Source organism: Gorilla gorilla, chromosome 14 (assembly GCF_029281585.2).
Source record: "Gorilla gorilla gorilla isolate KB3781 chromosome 14, NHGRI_mGorGor1-v2.1_pri, whole genome shotgun sequence".
In the NCBI taxonomy this organism is placed as follows: Eukaryota; Metazoa; Chordata; class Mammalia; order Primates; family Hominidae; genus Gorilla; species Gorilla gorilla.
Genome location: NC_073238.2, coordinates 125,440,717 through 125,460,642, shown reverse-complemented (window position 1 = coordinate 125,460,642; position 19,926 = coordinate 125,440,717). Strand labels below are relative to the sequence as shown.

The window sequence follows — 19,926 nt, the reverse complement described above, 5'->3', positions numbered from 1 at the left end:
CAATTAATATAGAAGTGAAAAATTAGCATAAAATTTTATATAAGCAAAGACTCAAGCTATTTTTATTGTCACTGGATGTTTATTAAGTATTTTAGTTTCATAACTTATTTTCATAAACTTTTTGTTCACTGTTTGGGTAAATCTCATCAAATTTAAACACCCGAGACTCTTAAATGTTCTGGAGTTTTGTGGGAAAGTAAACACCTATTTGTAAGTATTGATATGTAAAAAGTTCAAATTTTAGTATATGACCAACTACAATTTGCATTTCTCTACCAAGTAACCCTCTATAATGGAATTTCACTGTAAAATAGTCAGACACTTATGTCCAGCACAAATAAAGTTCACAATAATTGTTTATCACAAGTAAACAATCAGCAAACTTAATGTTTTACTTATAATAAATACATGCCATATACTTAGATTCTAGAAAGTCACTCACTACTTCTTTGTGGTAGGTAGCTTCACAGAGACTGTGAAACAGATCATGGAAAGAAACTGATTTTACCATGTGCGAAGTTAAAGTGAACCACGTATCACTTAGCGCACGGTGCCTCACGCCTGTAATCCCAGCACTGTGGGAGGCCGAGGTGGGCGGATCATGGTCAAGAGCTCGAGACCATACTGGCCAACATGGTGAAAACCCATCTCTACTAAAAATACAAAAATTAGCTGGGCATGGTGGCACGCACCTGTAGTCCCAGCTACTCGGGAGGCTGAGGCAAGAGAATCGCTTGAACCCGAGAGGCAGAGGTTGCAGTGAGCCAAGACTGGCCACTGCACTCTAGCCTGGAGACAGAGTGAGACTCCATCTCAGAAAAAAAAAAAAAAAAAAAAATGAAAACTCCAGCCGGGCATGGTGGCTCACACCTGTAATCCCAGCACTTTGGAAGGCTGAGGCAGGTGGATCACCTGAGGTCAGGAGTGCGAGACCAGCCATGACCAACATGGAGAAACCGCGTCTCTACTGAAAATACAAAATTAGCCAGGCGTGGTGGTGCATGCCTGTAATCCTAGCTACTGGGGAGGCTGAGGCAGGACAATCGCTTGAACCTGGGAGGCAGAGGTTGCGGTAAGCCAAGATTGCGCTATTGCACTCCAGCCTGGAACTCAATCTCAAAAAAATAAAAAATAAAAAATAAATGAAAACTCCACTGACCCTTTCAATATGTGGGCAAATCAATGTTAGATGCTAGTCTAAATCAGAGGTCAGCAAACTCTTTCTGCAGAGGGCCAGAAAATAGTTTTGGCTTGTCAAGTCAAATGGTTTCAGGTGCAACTATTGAACTCTGCCGTTTTGCAAAAGCAGTCAGACAACACATACGCACATAAGCACGGCTGTGTTCCACTGAAACTTTATTTATGGACACTAGAATTTAAACTTCATATAATGTTCAAACAGATGGTGGGCTGGACTTGACAAGTGGGCAGTAATTTCCTGACACAGGGTCTGAATACAGATTCTTTTTTGACACGTATTTATTTGCTGGCAATTAAGTAGCTTCTACTTCATTATTAATAATAAGTGAGAACAATAATACAAAATTTGCTTAAGGCTTTGTCTAAATTGCTGGTGTATAAATTTTTAAGACAAATTTTAAAATTACTTATGTCAAAATTAAATATACTACTAGAGGAACAAACTGGCCAAGTTTCATTTATTTCTTCACGTAACATTTTTACAGCTCACATACAGCAGGAAGCACACCTTTGCACATAATTGTGACATTAGCTTCACAACAGCATCTGCTGACTGCACTTCCAATTATAATATAACAAGTGCAAGTTCATTTGGAAATGTACATTTATACACCTGATATAAATTAAAGATGGCTACACTATGATTGGTGATAGCAAAAGCATGACTTGAGGTTCCTTGACTAGACCACTTAAGAGAAGTGTACCCAAGCATTTTAAAATGGCCATTTGGGGAACAGGCCAATATATAAAATATCTGTCATGTAAAATTTAACCATTTACCTTTTTAAAAAATAATCTTCAAACTTTAAACCTTTGTTACTTAATTGTTATATGGATATACATCATGGCAGCAAAAAACACATTTACTATAGGCTGTATTTTTGGCGACATGGCCAATTAAAAAAAATTGTTCATAAAGTAATAGTATTACTTTTATTAAAATAAAAAAGCTAAATGAAATATTTTCCTTCCACATTTAATGTGTTAGGTTGAGTTTAGTCGCCCTCCTCCCGCAAGAAATCAGTCTGAGACTTAAGTGTTGAATCAAACCTATATTTGTAGTTTCTAAAATGCTGATCCACAGACCACTTTCTTGTTACACGTGTACCAATGAAAACAAAAGGCAAACAGAATCACTGCCATCCCTATGAAAGGAATGGTTCCTTTTCTAACATTCTTTAAAAATATACATTTTACACTCCTTGCACCTCAACAAAGGCAGCAATGTAATAAATACACGGTTTATTTTGTCCTCCTCACTACCAGGCGCCTGTCCACAAACTACCTGTTGTAAGCCCTCTCTTTTTTGGATTTCTCCAGGGCTTTGTCCATGGTCTTCTCGTTCTCCCCCCGGCACTTGGGACAGTACCACTTGCCCTTGGGTTTATGATTGAGCCCCACGCACGAGAAGTGGAACCACTCGATGGGGCACTCGTCGTTGTCGCAGCCGATCATCTCCCCATAGGAGACCTGGTTGCACAGACAGTACGTGGGTTCGTTGGGGTCGATGGGGAGGTCGGCAGGGGACGCCTCTCGCTCCGCCTTGGCCTTGGAGCGCTTCTTCTTCTTGGAGGTCTTGGCCTTCTTCTCCTTGGGTGTGCCCGAGGCGCCGTCGTCGTGGTCGTGGTTGCTGGACGCGTTCTCGCGGTTCTCGTTGTTGCGCTGCCGCCGTGAGCGCTTGCTGTTGGGCTTGTCAGCCTGCGCTGCCGCCTCGCCTTTGGGCCTGTCCGCGCCAGCCTTGCCGCTGTTGCCCGCTGTGTCGCCCAGCTCCTGCTGCGCCTCGAACAGCTCCACGTGGCTGTCCACCTGCCGCGTGCGGTTCTCCACCAGCTCCACCATCTGGCTCACGATCTGGATCTTCTCGTCGCCCAGCTCCTGGCTGCGGATCAGCGCGCGCTGCACACAGTGCAGCATCCGCCGCTTCTGCGCCCCGTCTGTCTCGCGACTGAAGCGCTCGTAGCACTCGTCCAGCTCCTTCAGGATCTCTGGGGGCAAGAAGGACAGGCGTCACTCGCGAGCAGGACACCGGGACAACCCACACGGCCCCGGACGGGTCTACGGAGAGGGCTGGCAGGGAGCCTAGGGGCCAGCGCACGGCTTGCCCAGAACAAAGCCCACCAGCCACAGGCCCTCCCGGGCTTATCTGTTCCTGTGCTAACCACACCACACCACACCACACCACAACACAACACAAATGCCAGCCCAGCTCCCACAGCGACAGGAGCCGCTCCAGCCACCCCAGGGAACCTGAGAACAGTTCCCAGGCACGCACGGGTGACAACGCCCGAAGCCATTAAGAGGAAACGTTTAAATGAGGTGCAGTGCTCGGGACCCAACATTTATTAATACTTTCTATTAATGACTATGTCTATACTGCCATCATTTTTACTCAAATGTTTCTATTTGAATACAATTATTAATATACATATAACATTATATAAACATGGTATTTATTACATTTATACACAATATACAAACAATACAATATATTATAAATTATTTGAATATTTCAAATAAAAAAGGTCTTTATTTTCTTTATTTTAATATACCAACATCTAGAATACCCTGTTAAATGAGAGAATGTGTATACATTTATATAATAGCTCTCTATGATTTAAAGAACCGGGTTAACAGTAAAGTTCCAGGCTACTTTGTGACTTAGGTCCTCAGTTTCAGTCCCCACATTTATTGTAGCATGTTATCCCTCTGTATTAGTGACAGCAAGAACAGTTCTGCCACAATAATCCAGAAAACCTAGCTTTGCTTTATTATTATTATGACTTGTTATTATTTTGGAGACAAGGTCTGTCTCTGTCGCCCAGGCTGGAGTGCAGTGGCGCAATCTCGGCTCACTGCAGCCTCGACCTCCCAGGCTCAAGGGACCCTCCCCACCTCAGCCTCCTGAGTAGCTGGGACTACAGAAGCACCACTGTGATGGGCCATTATTATTATTTTTTAACTGCAGTGAATGCACTAGCCTTGCTTTAAAGCGAAGCTGGTAGGTTTTACTTTTGCATCTACTGCTTAAACAAAAACATCTTCACATCTGTTAAAGTCAATGGACTTTAAAATGTTATCAAAAACAGAAAACCTCTTCAGTATTTAAATGTAAACCTTCTTGGGCATGTTAGAGGACAGTGTATATGATTTTAAAGTGTAATTTGGCAAGTGTAATTAGGCAATTTCTCAAGAAACAAAAGCTATTTAAAAAATCTAGTTGAAGTAAACAGCCTTGCTAAAAGGCTAGTTAAATACACAGAAATTCCAGAGTTCTTTTTCATCAAACAGTAACCATTAAATTAAACAGTACCAGATTATTCTCCTAAAACCTTTTTGCAGTCTCTTTAAACAAGGCAACAATACTACCTTTTTTTTGTTGAAACGGAGTTTCACTCTTGTTGCCCAGGCTGGAGTGCAATGGCGCGATCTCAGCTCACTGCAACCTGCCTCCCAGGTTCAAGTGATTCTCCTGCCTCAGCCTCCCGAGTAGCTGGGATTACATGCATGTAATACCACGCCCGGCTAATTCTGTATTTTCAGTAGAGACAGGGTTTCTCCATGTTGGACAGGCTGGTCTCCCAACTCTCCACCTCAGGTGATCCGTCCGCCTCGGTCTCCCACAGTGCTGGGATTACAGGAGTGAGCCACCGTGCCTGGCCAACAATACTACTTGTAAACTAGGGGAGGGGCTGAGAGTGGGAGGGATTGTCTAAAATGTTACCCCCTTCCTTTCCAGATCTTATCTCCAAATAGTTATAAGACATATACCTAACACTAGAGTAAACATAAGAACTCAGGCCAACGCTGAAGCTTCTCTAAAAGGTAATATTTTCCAGAGTATATTCTCAAACTAAAGACAGCTTTGAAGACTCCTAGACGAACAATGCAGGCTGCCTGCCACCAGGAGGAATGCCCTAGTCTCATATAGTAATTAATTATAAAAATAAATAGCTGTGTTCCACGTATCCAAGTAATACCAATTTATTCAACTTATTTATCATAATGTTAAAATATGTGTACCATTTATTTTTAAATGGATTTAGGGTTACAAAATGGTATCACTTCTTTTCATCAGTAATCAAAGTTCTAAAGACAATATTGTCATTTCACAGAAAACTGTATCATATAAATTTAAAATTTAATAACACAGATTATTTTACATCACAAGCAAGCTTCCATCCAGGTGAAGCCTAATTTGTGGGCAAGAGAAACAGATATCCCATCGCAAAATTACCAAGAAGTATTTCTGTTACCTAATATTTCTTTGATACTCCAAGCAAAGTATTTTATCAACAAAGCCACTAAGTACAAATATTTATAAACAGGAACAACACCACTGCTAAATAGGAAGCCATCCTTCCAGACACTCTGCTTCTTCAATGCCAGCAACTCAGCTTCAGACACTACTGCCTTTCTTCCAAACATATTCCACACCAACATTACCACGGAAAGCAGCAGCATATGCAATTTACAGATTAAATGGGGTTGTAGCAACATTTAAATTGGTTTCTCCAATTATTTTAAATGTATTTTAATTTTACATACGGGTTGCACTGAAGTTCTTTATGAAGCGAACTTCCCAGGGGGTGGGTGGGTATTTTTATAATAATGTTTGAAAAATAATTCAAGCAACCTCAAACACCATTTTAAATTCATAAACTAATTATAATCCAAGTTTATGAATTAACATACAACTGATGCCTACTAAACAAAAGACGTTTGACTTCCTACAGAGTAGGTCTGTGAAAACAAGCTTTGTCTTTCAGAACTACGCGGCAGAGCTCAGCATTTACACCGAAGTCCAAGGAGCTGTGACCCTTGCGACAGATTCGCGCGCTTCTCGGCGCTCCCAGCTGCGCCGCTCCAGTACTCCCGGGGGCAGGCAGGACTGTGATCTTTCCTGAAGCCAAAAAGTTCATCACCCTAGGTGAACATGAAGCAAGCAGCAAGCCAGGCTCTCCCCAGCAACGACAGGAGGACAAAGTGGCTCCATGAACTTTGCTGTCTGGACAGCTGGAACCCTGCATCCCGCCCCGCGCTACTTTTTTCTATCGTCGAACGATCAAAGTGGTCTCAGCCCCTGCCTTCCTTCCGTCCGGAGCCCCAGGGTCACCCCACGGGGCCCGTCCGGCCCGAGGACAGCACCTTCCAGAAAAGTTTCTGCGCCGAGGGTCCCGCTCGTGGACGCAGCCCCAGTCACTCACGTTTCCACGGCCACGCGCGGCCCCACCCTCCGGTCAGCAGAGATGCGGCCTGAAACTGTCTCCGAGCCGGTCCCGCGGGTCGCGGGAGGCGGTCCGAGCTGCAGCCCCGGCCCCGAGTCCCCAGGCCCGGGATCACTGCTACTGCTATAAATCCGCGCCCGAAAGTGGCCCGGCTGAGCAGGGAGAAGGGCCGGGGCCACACCCGCCAGGCCTCCAGCCAATGGGGAGGAGGCCAGCGGGAGACTCGCCCCGCACCCCGAGAGCCGCCGCCTATGGGAATCGCCGATTTGGAGGGCGGAGGCCAGGAGGAGAACCAACCACACCCCAGGGCGGAAGAGCACGGCCCGCCCCAGCAGCGACAAGAACCAATCCAAGGCTGGAGGCCGAGCGACCCGAAGACGTTCAAATCAACTCGTCCACCCTCCACCCCGCTCCTCCCCGAAAAAGAAAAAAGAAGACAGCGGAAACACAGACCCATACCAGTTATTGCGCTAGGCCCGCCTTCAACCGCCTCAGCAACCAATCGTTCCGCAGGGAAATGATAAGGACATTCCACGAAGGACATCACAGCCAACTACTGGGGGGCTGAGGCGGGACGTTCCATAATATGCTAATGAAGTTCCTATAAAAGTCGCTGCGAAGCTACGTCTCCGATAGAACGCGCAGGGGCGCCTTCCCGGCAGAGGCGTCTAGTACTTTCGGGGACAGCGGTCAATTTTTTTTTTTTTTTTTTTTGCCCCCACCCAACTCTTCCGTTTCCCTACTGCGCAGCCTTGTAAACATTAGTAAACTCCGAGTGGTGATCCACATTCAAAACAGAGCCCCCAAAGCCTTGACTGACCTCGCAGGAAAGTTTCCCCAACAGCCAACAATTCCCGGCGGACACGAACTCGCCACCTCTCTCTGACACCCTGGGCGGCCAGGTCTGCAGAGAACGACCCACAGGTCCTCTCACCTGCCACGATCCTCTCCAAGCCAGCGATCTGCCCGCGCCCCCCCGAGCGCAGCACAGCGCAGATGGGCGCCTTCCCCGCCTCCGCTCCTCCCCTTCCCTTCCCTTCCCTACGGCACACAGAGAAAAGCCCTCGTCCTCCGCAAACTACAACTGGCGGCGTCGCCCCTCGCAGTCGGCCCCTACGCGGTGTCCAGCTCCAAGTGAGGGCCGGATGGGGCTGGGCGGGGGCGGCCGACCTACCCCGAGCGGAGTACTACCCGGTACTTTATGTAACACTCAGATTCGGGACTGAGTGGGGGGCGACGAAGAAGGGCCAGAGGAGCGGCGTTGCCCGGGACCGAGGCACCGGGTCTGCGGGAACCCCGGCCCACAGCCGCCCTCCTCCTGCAGCCCCGTCTCGGCGCCCTATAGCCCCAGGCGCCGGCACATCCCTCCATCTCGCGCCGTAATCTGCACCCCCTCCTAGAGGACGCGGCTTGGACCCGCCGCCCCCTCCCCCGCAGCACCCGCCTCATCACTTCACTACAAAGAGCGCTTTGGTCGCGCAGCCTTGCAGCGAGACCTCTCGCGCCTCCTTCCTCCTCCGTGTCCCGGGCTTTGCACACAAGGACCTTGGCGAATCAAAGGCGCTCCAGACCTTTTGTTCCTGCCCCTGCCGAGGGCCGCCGCTGCGGAGCCGGCCGCTTCCTCCGGTCCACGGCAGGACCGGCCCGGCTCCGCGGCGCGCCCGGACCCGCCGGGAAGGAGGCGGCCGCCCCCGCCCATCCATCACCCGGCCGTACCTTGGTATTTCGCGTCGATCTCCCGCATCAGCGAGACATTTCTCTGCAAGTCGAAAGGCAGGGACTCGATGGAGTCCAGGTAGTCCTCCACATAGTTCACCAGGTGGAGCTGCTCCCCGTTGGCAGGACTCAACATGGTTCACCCCGGAGGTCCCCGGCGACTCGGCGCGGCTTTCCGCTTCCTCCACCCCCCGCCCCCCTCAAAAAATAGCACTGCAAAATGCAAAGCCCTCGCTCTCCCGGCGCCCCCCCCGCCGGCTCCTGCTTCGGCCCGGCGGCTACATCTGCCGAGCCTGTCCGCCGCCTCCGGGTCCGCGGGGACCCCAGCGCCTGAGGGCGCGGGCCGCGGTGGCGGTGGCTCCCGGGCGCACGCCCCGGCCGGCGGCGCAGGCCCCCTCTCAGGCGGCGGGGCTGGCGCCGGGGGCCGCGCGTACGAGCGCGCACACACCGGCGGGAGAGGGCCCAGCGCCGCGGCCGCCGCTGCCCACCCGCCCACTGGGCTGGGGAGAAGAGAGGAGCGGAGCGGGCAGCGGGAATGGGCGCGCTCCGCTGGCCGCGGAGCCGCAGTTGTCCAACGTGGAAAACCCAAATACCAGTTTCAAACACTTGGGAAACATTCAGCCCCGCTGCGCAGCGCGCATGCGCCCCGGCCCCCTCCCCCGGCAACGGCCCCGCCCCCCGCCGCATTCACGCCCCTCACCGTCCCGGGCCCTGGGGGCTGCGGGCTCGAGGCCGGCCCTCGCGGGGGCGTGGCCTTGCCTGTCACTTTTGCCAGGGGCGAGGGTCGCGGAGGGGACAGCGTCAGGGCCGCTGGGGTGGGGACGGCGGACGAGGCGCAAACTTTACTAGGAGTTTTTGGCACTTGGAGGCAGAGCCCGTTGGGCGGCACAGCACGCCCGCTGGGAAACGCAGGGGAGCGGCCTGCTTCGCTGAAAACCCGACCAGGACCTAACGGGCCGCGGGACGGAAGCCTCCGAGACCATGGTACACAACAACTACCACAACCCGCTCCTCAGCCCCTGACTCTTCGTTCCCGCCCCCACAGCGCGGTATAAGTAGGGCCCGAAACAGAACTGGCAACCGCAGTAGCCAATCTACTTGCCAACATCACTTTGACAGCCCAATCACGATGAAGAGGAGGCGGGGAGACCGTGAGTAATGCCCCCCGGACTCTTACTACTAGAAACCCAAGTCCTCCAGGAGGCGGAAGGAAGGGGAGGGCCGGGCACGGGCGGAAGTGGCGGCGCATGCGCACTGGCACCCTCTCGGTGTCCTTTGAGCTGTGGCCGCAGAGTGCGCGGGAGACCTACCCATTCCGCGGCTGGACCACCACTCCCAGCAGCCTAGGCGGCTCCCGCGCCTGCGCCATCCGTCACCGCCCTCCCTTTGTGTCGTCTCCCGGTACTCAGTTTGGAACGGCTTGGAGACAAAGGGGCCTGAGAGGGAAGCTGCTTCCTAGTGCCGAGCCCCAGAAGAGGTGGATAGGCCCGAGGGGCGCCTTCCCTAGGCCTTATCTCTTCCCGCCCTGTGCCATGGACACCGTTCTCGGAGGCCGCTCCCCACACTTGGAAAGGCCGCCCACAGTATGCAGACACCCGGTCGGCCGGCGTCCTGAGGCCATTCAGCTCCCTGGACCGCCCTCCCCCGCGTCGCCCCTCTACCCTCCCAAAGCTCCCGGATTTTGGGCTTTCTGAGAAGCCTGGACGCCACGCGAGCCCGTTGCCTAGGCGACCGGCCCCGCGCGCCGGCCCGCCCCCTTCCGGCCAAAGGGCCCGCCCCTCCTGGGCGTGGCCTCGTGCCTTTGTGCACTTCCCGCCTGGCTCTCCGGTTCCGGGGCGGCCTCGGCTTCGGCCTCCGCCCGGCTGCGGCTGCCGCGGGTCCCCTCCGGGGTGGCCCCGAGAGCTGTGTTCGCCACGCTTGGCTGCCTGCTTTTCTCTGATTTTCTTCCGCTTTGGACCCTGCTCTATTTGCATTGTCTTTTTTTCACCAAGTCGGAGAACGGTTCCTTGTCAGTTTTCACCTTTCTCACCGGACTTTCTCTTTCCGGAGAGCCGGGTTGGTGGTGCTGCCTGTGTATTCCACGAACTAAGCCCTGTCCCCAGCCCTTGCAGTGTTTCTCTATCAACTCCACGCCAGCGCGGTTCTCCATTTTTCTTAGCCTCTTAATTAGGACAGGGTCGGATTTCAGCTTTTATCCACCGGGTTTATCCTGTTGCAAAGCAGAGTACACAGCTTAAGACACAAAATAATTGCAGTTGAAATGGATACACATTCTGGTGGTAAGATTTGGAAACGTGGTATTTGATGGAACCCTGTTGTAACATCTAAAACTCTTTGGATTTTTTAAAAACGTATTCTGTGTAATCCAGTAAAAATTTGGAGTCGTCCAGTATTTATAGAGTAGATTATTAACCGCAGTGGTGCTCATTCCAGGGCCCTGCCGGGTATTTTGTGCTATGGATGTGAGTACGGCAAAGAGACTGAATTGAGCTGTTTTGTATTTGGAATCGGATTGTTCACGTTGCAACGTTGCTGCAATGATAAATGGATGGATACTCTTTACACTTTGAAGTGGATTTAATCTTCACTTTTAAGCCCCTTCATCTCATCTACACAGCAGGAGAGCTTTGGCTTTGATATTTGGGGAAATGGCTGTTATTTTACTTACAGATCACGCTATTCTAGTCTTGGCCTAGTTAAAAGCAAATGAGTACTTTAGTTTCTACAAGATTTATTGGCCACTACTTGGTCTGCACAAAAGACTATAACACTTGGCCGGACGCGGTGGCTCACGCCTGTAATCCTACCACTTTGGGAGGCCGAGGCGGGCGAATTGCCTGAGCTCAGGAGTTCGGGACCAGCTTGGGCAACATGGTGAAACCCTGTCTCTACTAAAAATACAAAAAATTAGCAGGGCATGGTGGCGCGTGCCTGTAGTCCCAGCTATTCGGGAGGCTGAGACAGAATCACTCGAACCTAGGAGGGGAGGTTGCAGGGAGCCGAGATTGTGCCACTGCACTCCAGCCTGGGCGACAGAGCAAGACTATCTCCGGAGAAAAAGACAAAAAAAGACTACGACAAGATAACATTATGTGGAAACAAACATTATGTCGAATACAGAGTATAGAGGGAGTACAAAGTTGAATAAGGAAAATTATGCCTTTCCCTCAAAAAGCATATAAGTAATTTAAAAGTACAATAGTAAGAAATAGACCGGTTCTTCTATTCCTAGCATTCATTGGCTCTAGAATGAATAGTGTTTATCTGAACTCAAGAATAAAGTTGGAAGTAATTTACCCTTTACAAAGATAAGATGGAGTTTAACCTAGGTTTTCTTTTAAAAAAAAAAAATCACAACACAGTACAATCTGAGTAATGATTTTGTTCCTCTCGTTATGTACTCTCTTCACATACACATAAACCAAAAAAGTATCTTATGCATTCAACAAGGAATATTGACGAGTGTCTACCATGTGCCAACTACTGGTCCGTGCGCTGGGGATACAGCAGTGAAAAGTTTTTTGGAGCTTTACATTCCATAAAACTTTTAGCCCACCCCTTGGGATAAAAAGTCAAAAAAGATTTTATCTTTTTTTGAACAAACTTAGAAGACCAAGCAATAAAACATAATTAACTTTGATAACGAATTTTAAATGTCATTGAAGAAAGGTGCTTAATTTTGAAAATACGTTGAAGAATCTTGTCTCTTTCAGTTTTGTTTCCTGTGGCGTGTTGCAAAAATGGATGTTAAAACTTTCCCGTAGAACAGAAATTTCAAATGGATTAAAAAGAAACATTTAAAATTAAACTTTTTTCTAAAATTATATTTCCAGTCTAACTGAAAATGCTCAAACCTATGAGTCAGATATAAGAGATGAACATATAATTCTTTTTCTTTTTTTGAGACGGAGACTTGCTCTTGTCACCCAGACTGGAGTGCAGTGGCGTGATCTCGGCTCACTGCAACCTCCGCCTCCTGGGTTCAAGCGATTCTCCTGCCTCAGCCTCCTGAGTAGCTGGGATTACGGGTGCCGGACACCACGCCCAACTAATTTTTGTATTTTTAGTAGAGACGGAGTTTTGTCATGTTGGCCCAGGCTGGTCTCGAACTCCTGACCTCAGGTGATCCGCCTGTCTTGGCCTCCCAAAGTGCTGGGATTACAGGCGTGAACCACCGCGCCTGGCCAAGCATAGAATTGTTTAAGTTTCAAAGTGCTTAAAAAATAAATGCAAACTCATTCATCTTAAACTTGAAAACCCCTAAACCATATGCTACCGTAATCAACTCTACTTCTGATTTACAAGATTTTGCCTTGAAAGAAAATGTAATACTGAGAACTCGATTTTGTTATTGTTGTCATTAAGGACTGAGAAATGGCATTAGTGATATTTTGGAATCATTAACACACTTCCTCGTTCTGACCTAGATTGGAGAGGGAGGTGACTTCAATTAAACGGATCCTCTTTTTATGTATATATGGTGTATTAGTCAGGTTCTCTAGAGGGACAGAACTAATAGGATGGAGATATATATATATATATATAATGTTTATACATATATATGTTTATTAAGTACTAACTTACATAATCACAAGGTCCCACAATAGACTATCTGCAAGCTGAGGAGCAAGGAGAGCCAGTCTGAGTCCCAAAACTGAAGAACTTGGAGTCCGATGTTCGAGGGCAGGAAGCACCCAGCACGGGAGAAAGATGTAGGCTGGGAGGTATAGTAATGAAGAGCATTAGCAGTCTATTTTACTTTACCTTAATATTCAACCTGCAAATATTCAATATGCAAAAAGATCACGTTTCTAACCATCATTAGGTAATGAGCTATGTTTCTACTTGTTTTGATGATCCGCAAAAGCCTTAAGAAAACAGAATTAGCTGCTGGGCACGGTGGCTCATGCCTGTAATCCCAGCACTTTCAGAGACCGAGGTGGGCGGATCACCTGGGGTCGGGAGTTCAAGACCAGCCTGACCAACATGGAGAAACCCCATCTGTACTAAAAATACAAAATTAGCCGGGCATGGTGGCACATGCCTGTAATCCCAGCTACTCGGGAGACAGGCAGGAGAATCGCTTGAACCCGGGAGACGTGAGAAAGAGGCAGGAGAATCGCTTGAACCCAGGAGATTACACCATTGCACTCCAGCCTGGGCAACAAGAGTGAAACTCCATCTCAAAAAAAAAAAGAAAGAAAAAAGAGAAAACAGAATTGGCCAGGTGTGGTGGCTTAGGCCGGTATTCCCACCGCTTTGGGAGGCTGAGGTGGCTGGATCACTTGAGGTCAGGAGTTCCAGAGTCCCAGACCAGCCTGGCCAACATGATGAAACCCCGTCTCTACTAAAAATACAAAAATTAACTGAGCGTGGTGGCACGCACCTGTAATCCCAGCTACTCGGGAGGCTGAGGCAGAAGAATCACTTGAATCTGGGAGGTGGAGGTTGCAGTGAGCCGAGATCGTGCCACTGCACTCCAGCCTGGGTGATAAGAGCGAGACTCTGTCTCAAAAATAAATACATAAAAATAAAAATGCAAAAATTAGCTGGGCACGGTGATGCGCACTTGTAACCTCAGCTACTGTGGAGGCTGAAGCAGGAGGATTGCTTGAACCAGGAGGCAGAGGCTGCAGTGAACCCAGATCAGGCCACTGCATTCCAGCCTGGGTGACAGAGCAAGACTGCCTCAAAAAAAAAAAGAAAACATAATAGAATCACTGCCAGTGAGGGGCTAAAAACATTACATGAATTTTCTGAAGACAGAAGATACTATTGTTAATTTAAAAGTTATGATGTTCTATGAACAATTCAAATATACCGCATGTCCAGATTCATGTGCAGATTTGATCTTCAGTGTTACTAAGCTGCTTTCAGAATCTCTGCTCCAGTTATTTCCTTGAATTCGTGTGTTCTCACAGATTGCAACTGAGCTTTTTGTTAATTTGCTTTATTTACTGGCACATCTAATATCTGAATCAGCTTTATCAGGTATTTTACTACCCAGATTTCTTCCCACCTGCACAATTAATCCCTTTCGTAAGGGATTAATTCATCAACATTCAACAAGCCCTTTTATTTCTTTTTAAAATTTTTTTTCCAGCCACAGCAAAACAAAACAAACAAACAAAACCCAAGTCCTTTTCTGAATTTAGTGCAGGGCACAGTGAGAAGTTCAAAATAATGTACAATTTAAGATAGGGAGATAAATATACACACAGCACTGGAAAGTTACAAAATAACATAAGGCAGGCAAGAAGTGATAATATTCAGGAGAATTTAGAGTAGTTAGGTAACATGAGTGGTTAGCATTGATGTAGGCTATACGGTCTCCTAATTCTAACATTTTAACCTTATTAAATTAGACAATAGATTACATTAGACTACAGTTAGCTTGAAACAGAATTGCAGAGTTGGACTCCAGGATATTGAGAAACTACTCTAGGTACACACTTGTTTGTCTCTACTTAAACCTTTGCTTTTTAATAAAACACCAAAGCAAACTAAAAACAACAACAAAAAAACAGAGGAACGTCTCCTGTTTTGAGAACTGGAAAAGCAAAGGGGACTTTTTCTTTTTTTTTTGAGACATCATATTGCAAGACACCAATAGAGGCACTTTTTTTTTTTTTCAGGCGGAGTCTCCCTCTGTTGCCCAGGCTGCAGTGCAGTGGCGTGATCTCAGCTCACTGCGAGCTCTGCCTCCCGGGTTCAAGCGATTCTCTTGTCTCAGCCTCCCCAGTAGCTGGGACTACAGATGCACGCCACCACGCCCGGCTAATTTGTGTATTTTTAGTAGAGACGGGGTTTCACCATATTGGTCAGGCTGGTCTCGAACTCCTGACCTCAGGTGATCCATCCGCCTCAGCCTCCCAAAGTGCTGGGATTACAGGTGTGAGCCACTGCGCTTGGCCCAATAGAGGCACGTTTGTCAAGCTATTGTGAGTAACTTTCAGAATGTTTTTGTTCTCAAGATACGGGATCATGGAACTTTTAACCTTAAGATGAATCACAAGCAGACATTTCTGCTACACATACCTGATGAATGAAGTTTCCTAGCTTTGGTCATTTCATCCGGAGACCCCAGGAGAGTGTTGAAGTGCAGACGTGTTATGTGTCGGGGCGGGGGGGGGGGGGGGGCGCGGGGAGGCACGCTGTGTATTGGAGTGCAGACATGGTGTGTGTTGGGTTGCACACTGTGTATTGGGGTGCACACTGTATTGGGGTGTAGATGTGTGGGGGCGCACACTATTGAGTTGCACATTGCATTGGAATGCAGACAGTGTTTGCTGGGATGCACACGTGCTGTGTTAGGGTGCACACTGTACTGGGGTGCAGACATGGTGTGTGTTAGAGTGCACAGTGTATTAGGGGTGCACACTGTATTGGGGTGTACACTGTACTGGGGTGCAGACATGGTGTGTGCTGGGGTGCACACTGTATTGGAGTGCACACTGTATTGGGATGCTGATGTGGTGTGTGCTAGGGTGCATACTGTGTATTGGGGTGCAGACTGTATGCTGGGTTGCACACTGTGTATCGGGGTGCACTGTGTTGGGATGCTGATGGTGTGCTGCAGTGCACACTATTGGGGTGCAGATGTGTGTGCTGGGGTGCACACTATTGGGGTGCACACTGTATTGGGGTGCAGATGTGTGTGCTGGGGTGCATACTGTATTGGGGTGCACACTGTATTGGGGTGCACACTGTATTGGGATGCTGATGTGTGTGCTGGGGTGCACACTGTATTGGGGTGCACACTGTATTGGGATGCTGATGTGTGTGCTGGGGTGCATACTGTGTATTGGGGTGCACACTTATTGGGGTGCAGACTGTTGGGTTGCACATTGTGTATCGGGGTGCACTGTGTTGGGATGCTGACGGTGTGCTGCAGTGCACACTGTATTGGGGCGCAGATGTGTGTTTGGGGTGCACACTGTATTGGGGTGCACACTGTATTGGGGTGCTGACGTGTGTTCTGGGGTGGACACTGTGTATTAGCGTGCTGACGTGGGCTGTGCTGGGATGCACACGTGCTTCGCTAACAGGCCAGGGCCCGGCAGCAGAAGCTTGCACTGTAAACGCTCCCCCCGCGCGGCGGACACAGCTCCAGGCTGGTACCGCGCGCACACGGACGCCTCGCAGGACCTGGGCTAATAAGGAGAGGAGATCGGCACGGTACGGCCTCTTCCCACGGCCTCCCGGCGCAGCACCGCCCTCCTCCCTCCACCCCGGGCCTTCCCCGCCCCAACCTCTTCGGGCCCTGGTTCTCCACCCTTGCCGCGGGCGACTGGAGCCAGGCCAAAGGGAGGCGCTACCTGAGGACTACTTCCGGGAGTGGGCGGGGCCCCAAGGGCGTGGGCGGGGCGGGGCGGGGCGGGGCGGGGCGGGGCCGTGCTGCTCTTGCGCGACCGGCCGCGTACCCGGCGTGGCTCCCGTCTCCGCCCCGTCGTAGGCGCTGGCCGCTGACATGTTGAGGACTACGCGCTGCCCAGGCCTGGGCCCCCCGCTACTCCAGGCCGCGCTGGGCCTTGGGCGGGCTGGGTGGCACTGGCCTGCGGGCCGGGCGGCGAGCGGGGGGCGCGGGCGGGCCTGGCTGCAGCCCACGGGCCGGGAGACGGGTGTGCAGGTGTACAACAGCCTCACCGGGAAGAAGGAACCCCTAATCGTGGCGCACGCCGAAGCCGCCTCCTGGTGGGCCGCGCGGGACTGGGGCACGGGCGGGGGCCGATCGTGGCGGAGACTTCCCACGGCTGAACGGGATCTGGGCTCGGGGAGGGCGTTTAGGAAGCTGCATGGAGGGCGCCGTTCTAGAAGCTGGGGGTGCGCGGTGCTTTTGCAGGTTTGGTTGTGAATTGAGCAAGTATGATAAACCCCGGCTATTCATCCCCCAGAAGTGATTACTTTAAAAATTATATGATCATTATAACTCAGAATCGAATGTCCTTTCTTGCAAATATGTTCCACACGATGGATTTTAACTTTGTTTCCAGGTATAGCTGTGGACCAACTGTATATGATCATGCGCACCTTGGCCATGCTTGGTGAGTTTCCTGGATTTGAATTTTCATACTTCAAAGGACCATTTATTTTTGAAAGCCTTTTGCTGATTTCTTTTATCTCTTAAGTGGCAACTTAGGGATGCAGAATAATTCCTACATTCCAGGCATTGTGGGAAATGTTACAACCTCATTTGGTTCTTGTAGGGATTCTGAGCACTTACACCCGTTTTACAGGTGAGGAAACTCAGGGAGGCAATGGAGCACTGAAAAATGACCCGTTTTGGAACTAGATGTTTTTTGCTGGGTTTGGTGACATCAAGAGGCCTTTGCGGGGACCCGGGGTCCTGCTGATCAGTCATTCCTGGGCCCCACCACTTCTTAGCTTCACAGCACTGAGCAGGTCACTTTATTGCTTTGAGTCCTGGTTTCTTCATCTTTGAGATGGGAATGATAACTTGGATCTTATAACAATTTTAGTAAATAATGCCCATAAAATGCTGCTTAACACAGTACCTCACATGTGAGATGTCACGGGGCTCAATAGTGATTGAGTAACTTTCCTAAGATTACACATTGAAGAGGTATTGGAACTGGGGTGAGGCTTGGTTTATCTGACTGCGAAGTGGTTGCTCTCTTGACCTCTTTAACCGTAAGATGTACTGCCTCCTACATTTGCCAAAATTACCACTTTTCCTAATATTTTGTATATTTCCAAAATATAATGTACAAAAATGACATATTGTAGATTTTTTAAAACTTAGTATTGTTCAGTCCTAGACTAAAAGTAAAAAGTTACATTTACTCTGTATACTTTTTTTTTTTTCTTGAGACGGAGTCGCTCTGTCGCCCAGGCTGGAGTGCAGTGGTGCAATCTCAGCTCACTGCAACCTCTGCCTCCCAGGTCCAGTTGCCGCCTCCTGGCAGCAATTCTCCTGCCTCAGCCTCCGGAGTAGCTGGGATTACAGGCATGTACCACCACGCCCGGCTAATTTTTGTATTTTTAGTAGAGACGGAGTTTCACCATGTCAGCCAGGCTGGTCTCGAACTCCTGACCTCAAATGATCCACCTGCCTTGGCCTCCCAAAGTGTTGGGATTACAGGCATGAACCACCATGCCCGGCATACTCTGTATACTTTAAATATACATTTTTCCCCTTTACTTTGGGCTAACATACTTTTAATTATCAAAAGCATATTTGACATCTTTCTTGAATTATAAAATATGTTGGGGAAATATTAAAAACAAAACCCCCACCCTGGAAAACCTTTCCACAAAGGTAGAAGAGAAAGAAAACAGTTCTGTTACTGAATAAGCCTTAAACCAGAAGGGGATGAACTAAAATAACTGCAAAGACAGAAAGAAATCTCATCCTTCTATGGAGCTTTGGGGATACAGCCTGTCTCAGTCTATGAGTCTGCTGTAACAAAATATCCTAAAATGGATGACTTATAAACAACAGAAATTTCTTTCTGGGGCTAGGAAGTCCAAGATGAAGGCACCAGCAAATTTGGTGTCTGGTGAGGGTCTGCCTGCTGTGTCCTCACATGGTAGAAGGTAGAGGGAATTCTCTGAGGTCTCTTCTATGAGGGCATTAACCCCAGTCATGAGCTCTCTGCCCCCATGACTTCGTCACTCCCAGAGGCTCCACCTCCTAAAACCGTCACCTTGGAAGTTAGGGTTTCAACCATGAATTTGGAGGGAAGACAAACATTCAGACCATAGCATAACCCATTGCTTCAGGTGAGTTACAGTGTGGAGTCGGATGACAAGGTAGGCCCATCTCCTCCCAGGACACTGGGAAACGGGGCGTTATTTTCCTTGATTACATTTCAGAGGTGGGTCCCAGGTTTTGAAATTTTCTTGAGTTGTAAAACTGCCAAGAGGTTTATTTAGCCATTTAAAAGATTGACATGCATTTGAAGAGGACTGAGGAAGAAATCCTAAAAGTTGTTGGGGAGAGAATCTCTTCTCATTTCCAACTAGGAGAGTCAAGTCTTGCAGTTTAAATTTGTATAATATTTACCTTTATGACTACAGAAAAGAATACACATCTTAAGTGTGCAGCTGAATGCATGTTATAAGCTGTGTCCACACAGGGCCTTCCCAGGGGCTGGTGGGAGCTTGGGACTCTCCTCTTGACCACCTTCCTGTCAGCCTGGCCAACCCCTCCAGGCCTTTGCTGGGCTGGCCTGCCCCACCTCCCTCTCCCCATCTCAGCTCTCCTAGCATTGTACTCCTTCAGTGGTTATTTATGCAACCATCTGATGTCGTTAGCATGATGTAATTATTTCAGCTCCAGCAGGACAGGGATGCACACAGTGCCTGCTGCAGAAAGGTAGAATTTGAGCAATGGGTAGCACTCAGTTCACTGGAAAGAGACACCCTGAAAAATAGCCTCCACCATTTCTAGAAGAGGTCAGAGGGATGGAAACCCTGTTTGGGGAAAACAAATAGATCAGTTTGGTGCTAGGGGGGAGGAGCAGGGGAAGGGTTGGGGCGTCAGTTGCAGCCAGACTGGGGAGGGTGCTGCGTGGTCTGGCCCAGAGAGTTTGGATTTCATGCCATGGTAGACGGAGTCACACTGGAGCGTTTTGAGGGAAGACTCTTAGCAAATGAATCATTTCAGCGATCACCCAGATAAGCGCACTCACCCAGTGGATGGAGAAAATGGGGCAGAAAGAGCCGGGCTGATGGTAGCATGGTTCATGGTGGAGTCACAGAAGCAAGCTGAGGTCTCCTGATGCCATGTTCTTCAGACTCAGCTGCCCGGCACTTGCAAGGC

At 49.1% G+C, this 19,926-nt stretch overlaps 2 protein-coding genes across 11 annotated transcripts in view; one reads left to right on the top strand and one right to left on the bottom strand.

Annotated features, from left to right (window-relative positions):
- Window positions 1-1,339: 1,339 nt before the first annotated feature.
- Window positions 1,340-10,136, bottom strand: ING1 (inhibitor of growth family member 1). 5 transcript variants are annotated; one of them, XM_019039593.3, is made up of 2 exons: window positions 9,452-10,136; window positions 1,340-3,185 (listed from the first exon to the last, which is right to left on the bottom strand). In XM_019039593.3, exons 1-2 carry the CDS (start codon window positions 9,453-9,455, stop codon window positions 2,482-2,484), a joined length of 708 nt encoding a protein of 235 aa, XP_018895138.1. In that variant the 5' UTR covers window positions 9,456-10,136; the 3' UTR covers window positions 1,340-2,481. The 5 variants fall into 5 exon arrangements, with proteins under 5 accessions (XP_018895138.1, XP_004054788.1, XP_004054787.4 ...); XM_004054740.5 differs by lacking the exon at window positions 9,452-10,136 and adding an exon at window positions 8,142-8,788; XM_004054739.5 differs by lacking the exon at window positions 9,452-10,136 and adding an exon at window positions 6,405-7,797.
- A 5,972-nt stretch (window positions 10,137-16,108) lies between these two features.
- Window positions 16,109-19,926, top strand: part of CARS2 (cysteinyl-tRNA synthetase 2, mitochondrial) — a 65,940-nt gene continuing 62,122 nt past the window's right edge. The window contains exons 1-2 of one of the 6 annotated variants that reach the window (XM_055360430.2): window positions 16,109-16,319; window positions 17,135-17,185. Coding sequence is in view for 4 of the 6 variants with exons in the window: in XM_031001394.3 (XP_030857254.2) it covers window positions 16,612-16,835; window positions 17,135-17,185 (275 nt within the window). In the remaining 2 variants the exon portion in view is untranslated. Of the gene's footprint in view, window positions 16,320-16,551; window positions 16,836-17,134; window positions 17,186-19,926 lie in introns of those variants that run through there. The other 5 variants (XM_055360431.2, XM_031001394.3, XM_055360429.2 and 2 more) reach the window with 5 other exon arrangements.

Excerpts from the sequence above, each read along its gene's own strand:
- ING1 (XM_004054739.5), bottom strand. The coding sequence starts at position 6,969 with ATGTCCTTCGTGGAATGTCCTTATCATTTCCCTGCGGAACGATTGGTT. Across the intron at positions 3,186-6,404 it reads CCGCGCGTGGCCGTGGAAAC|AGATCCTGAAGGAGCTGGAC; the intron begins GTGAGTGACTGG and ends TCTTGCCCCCAG.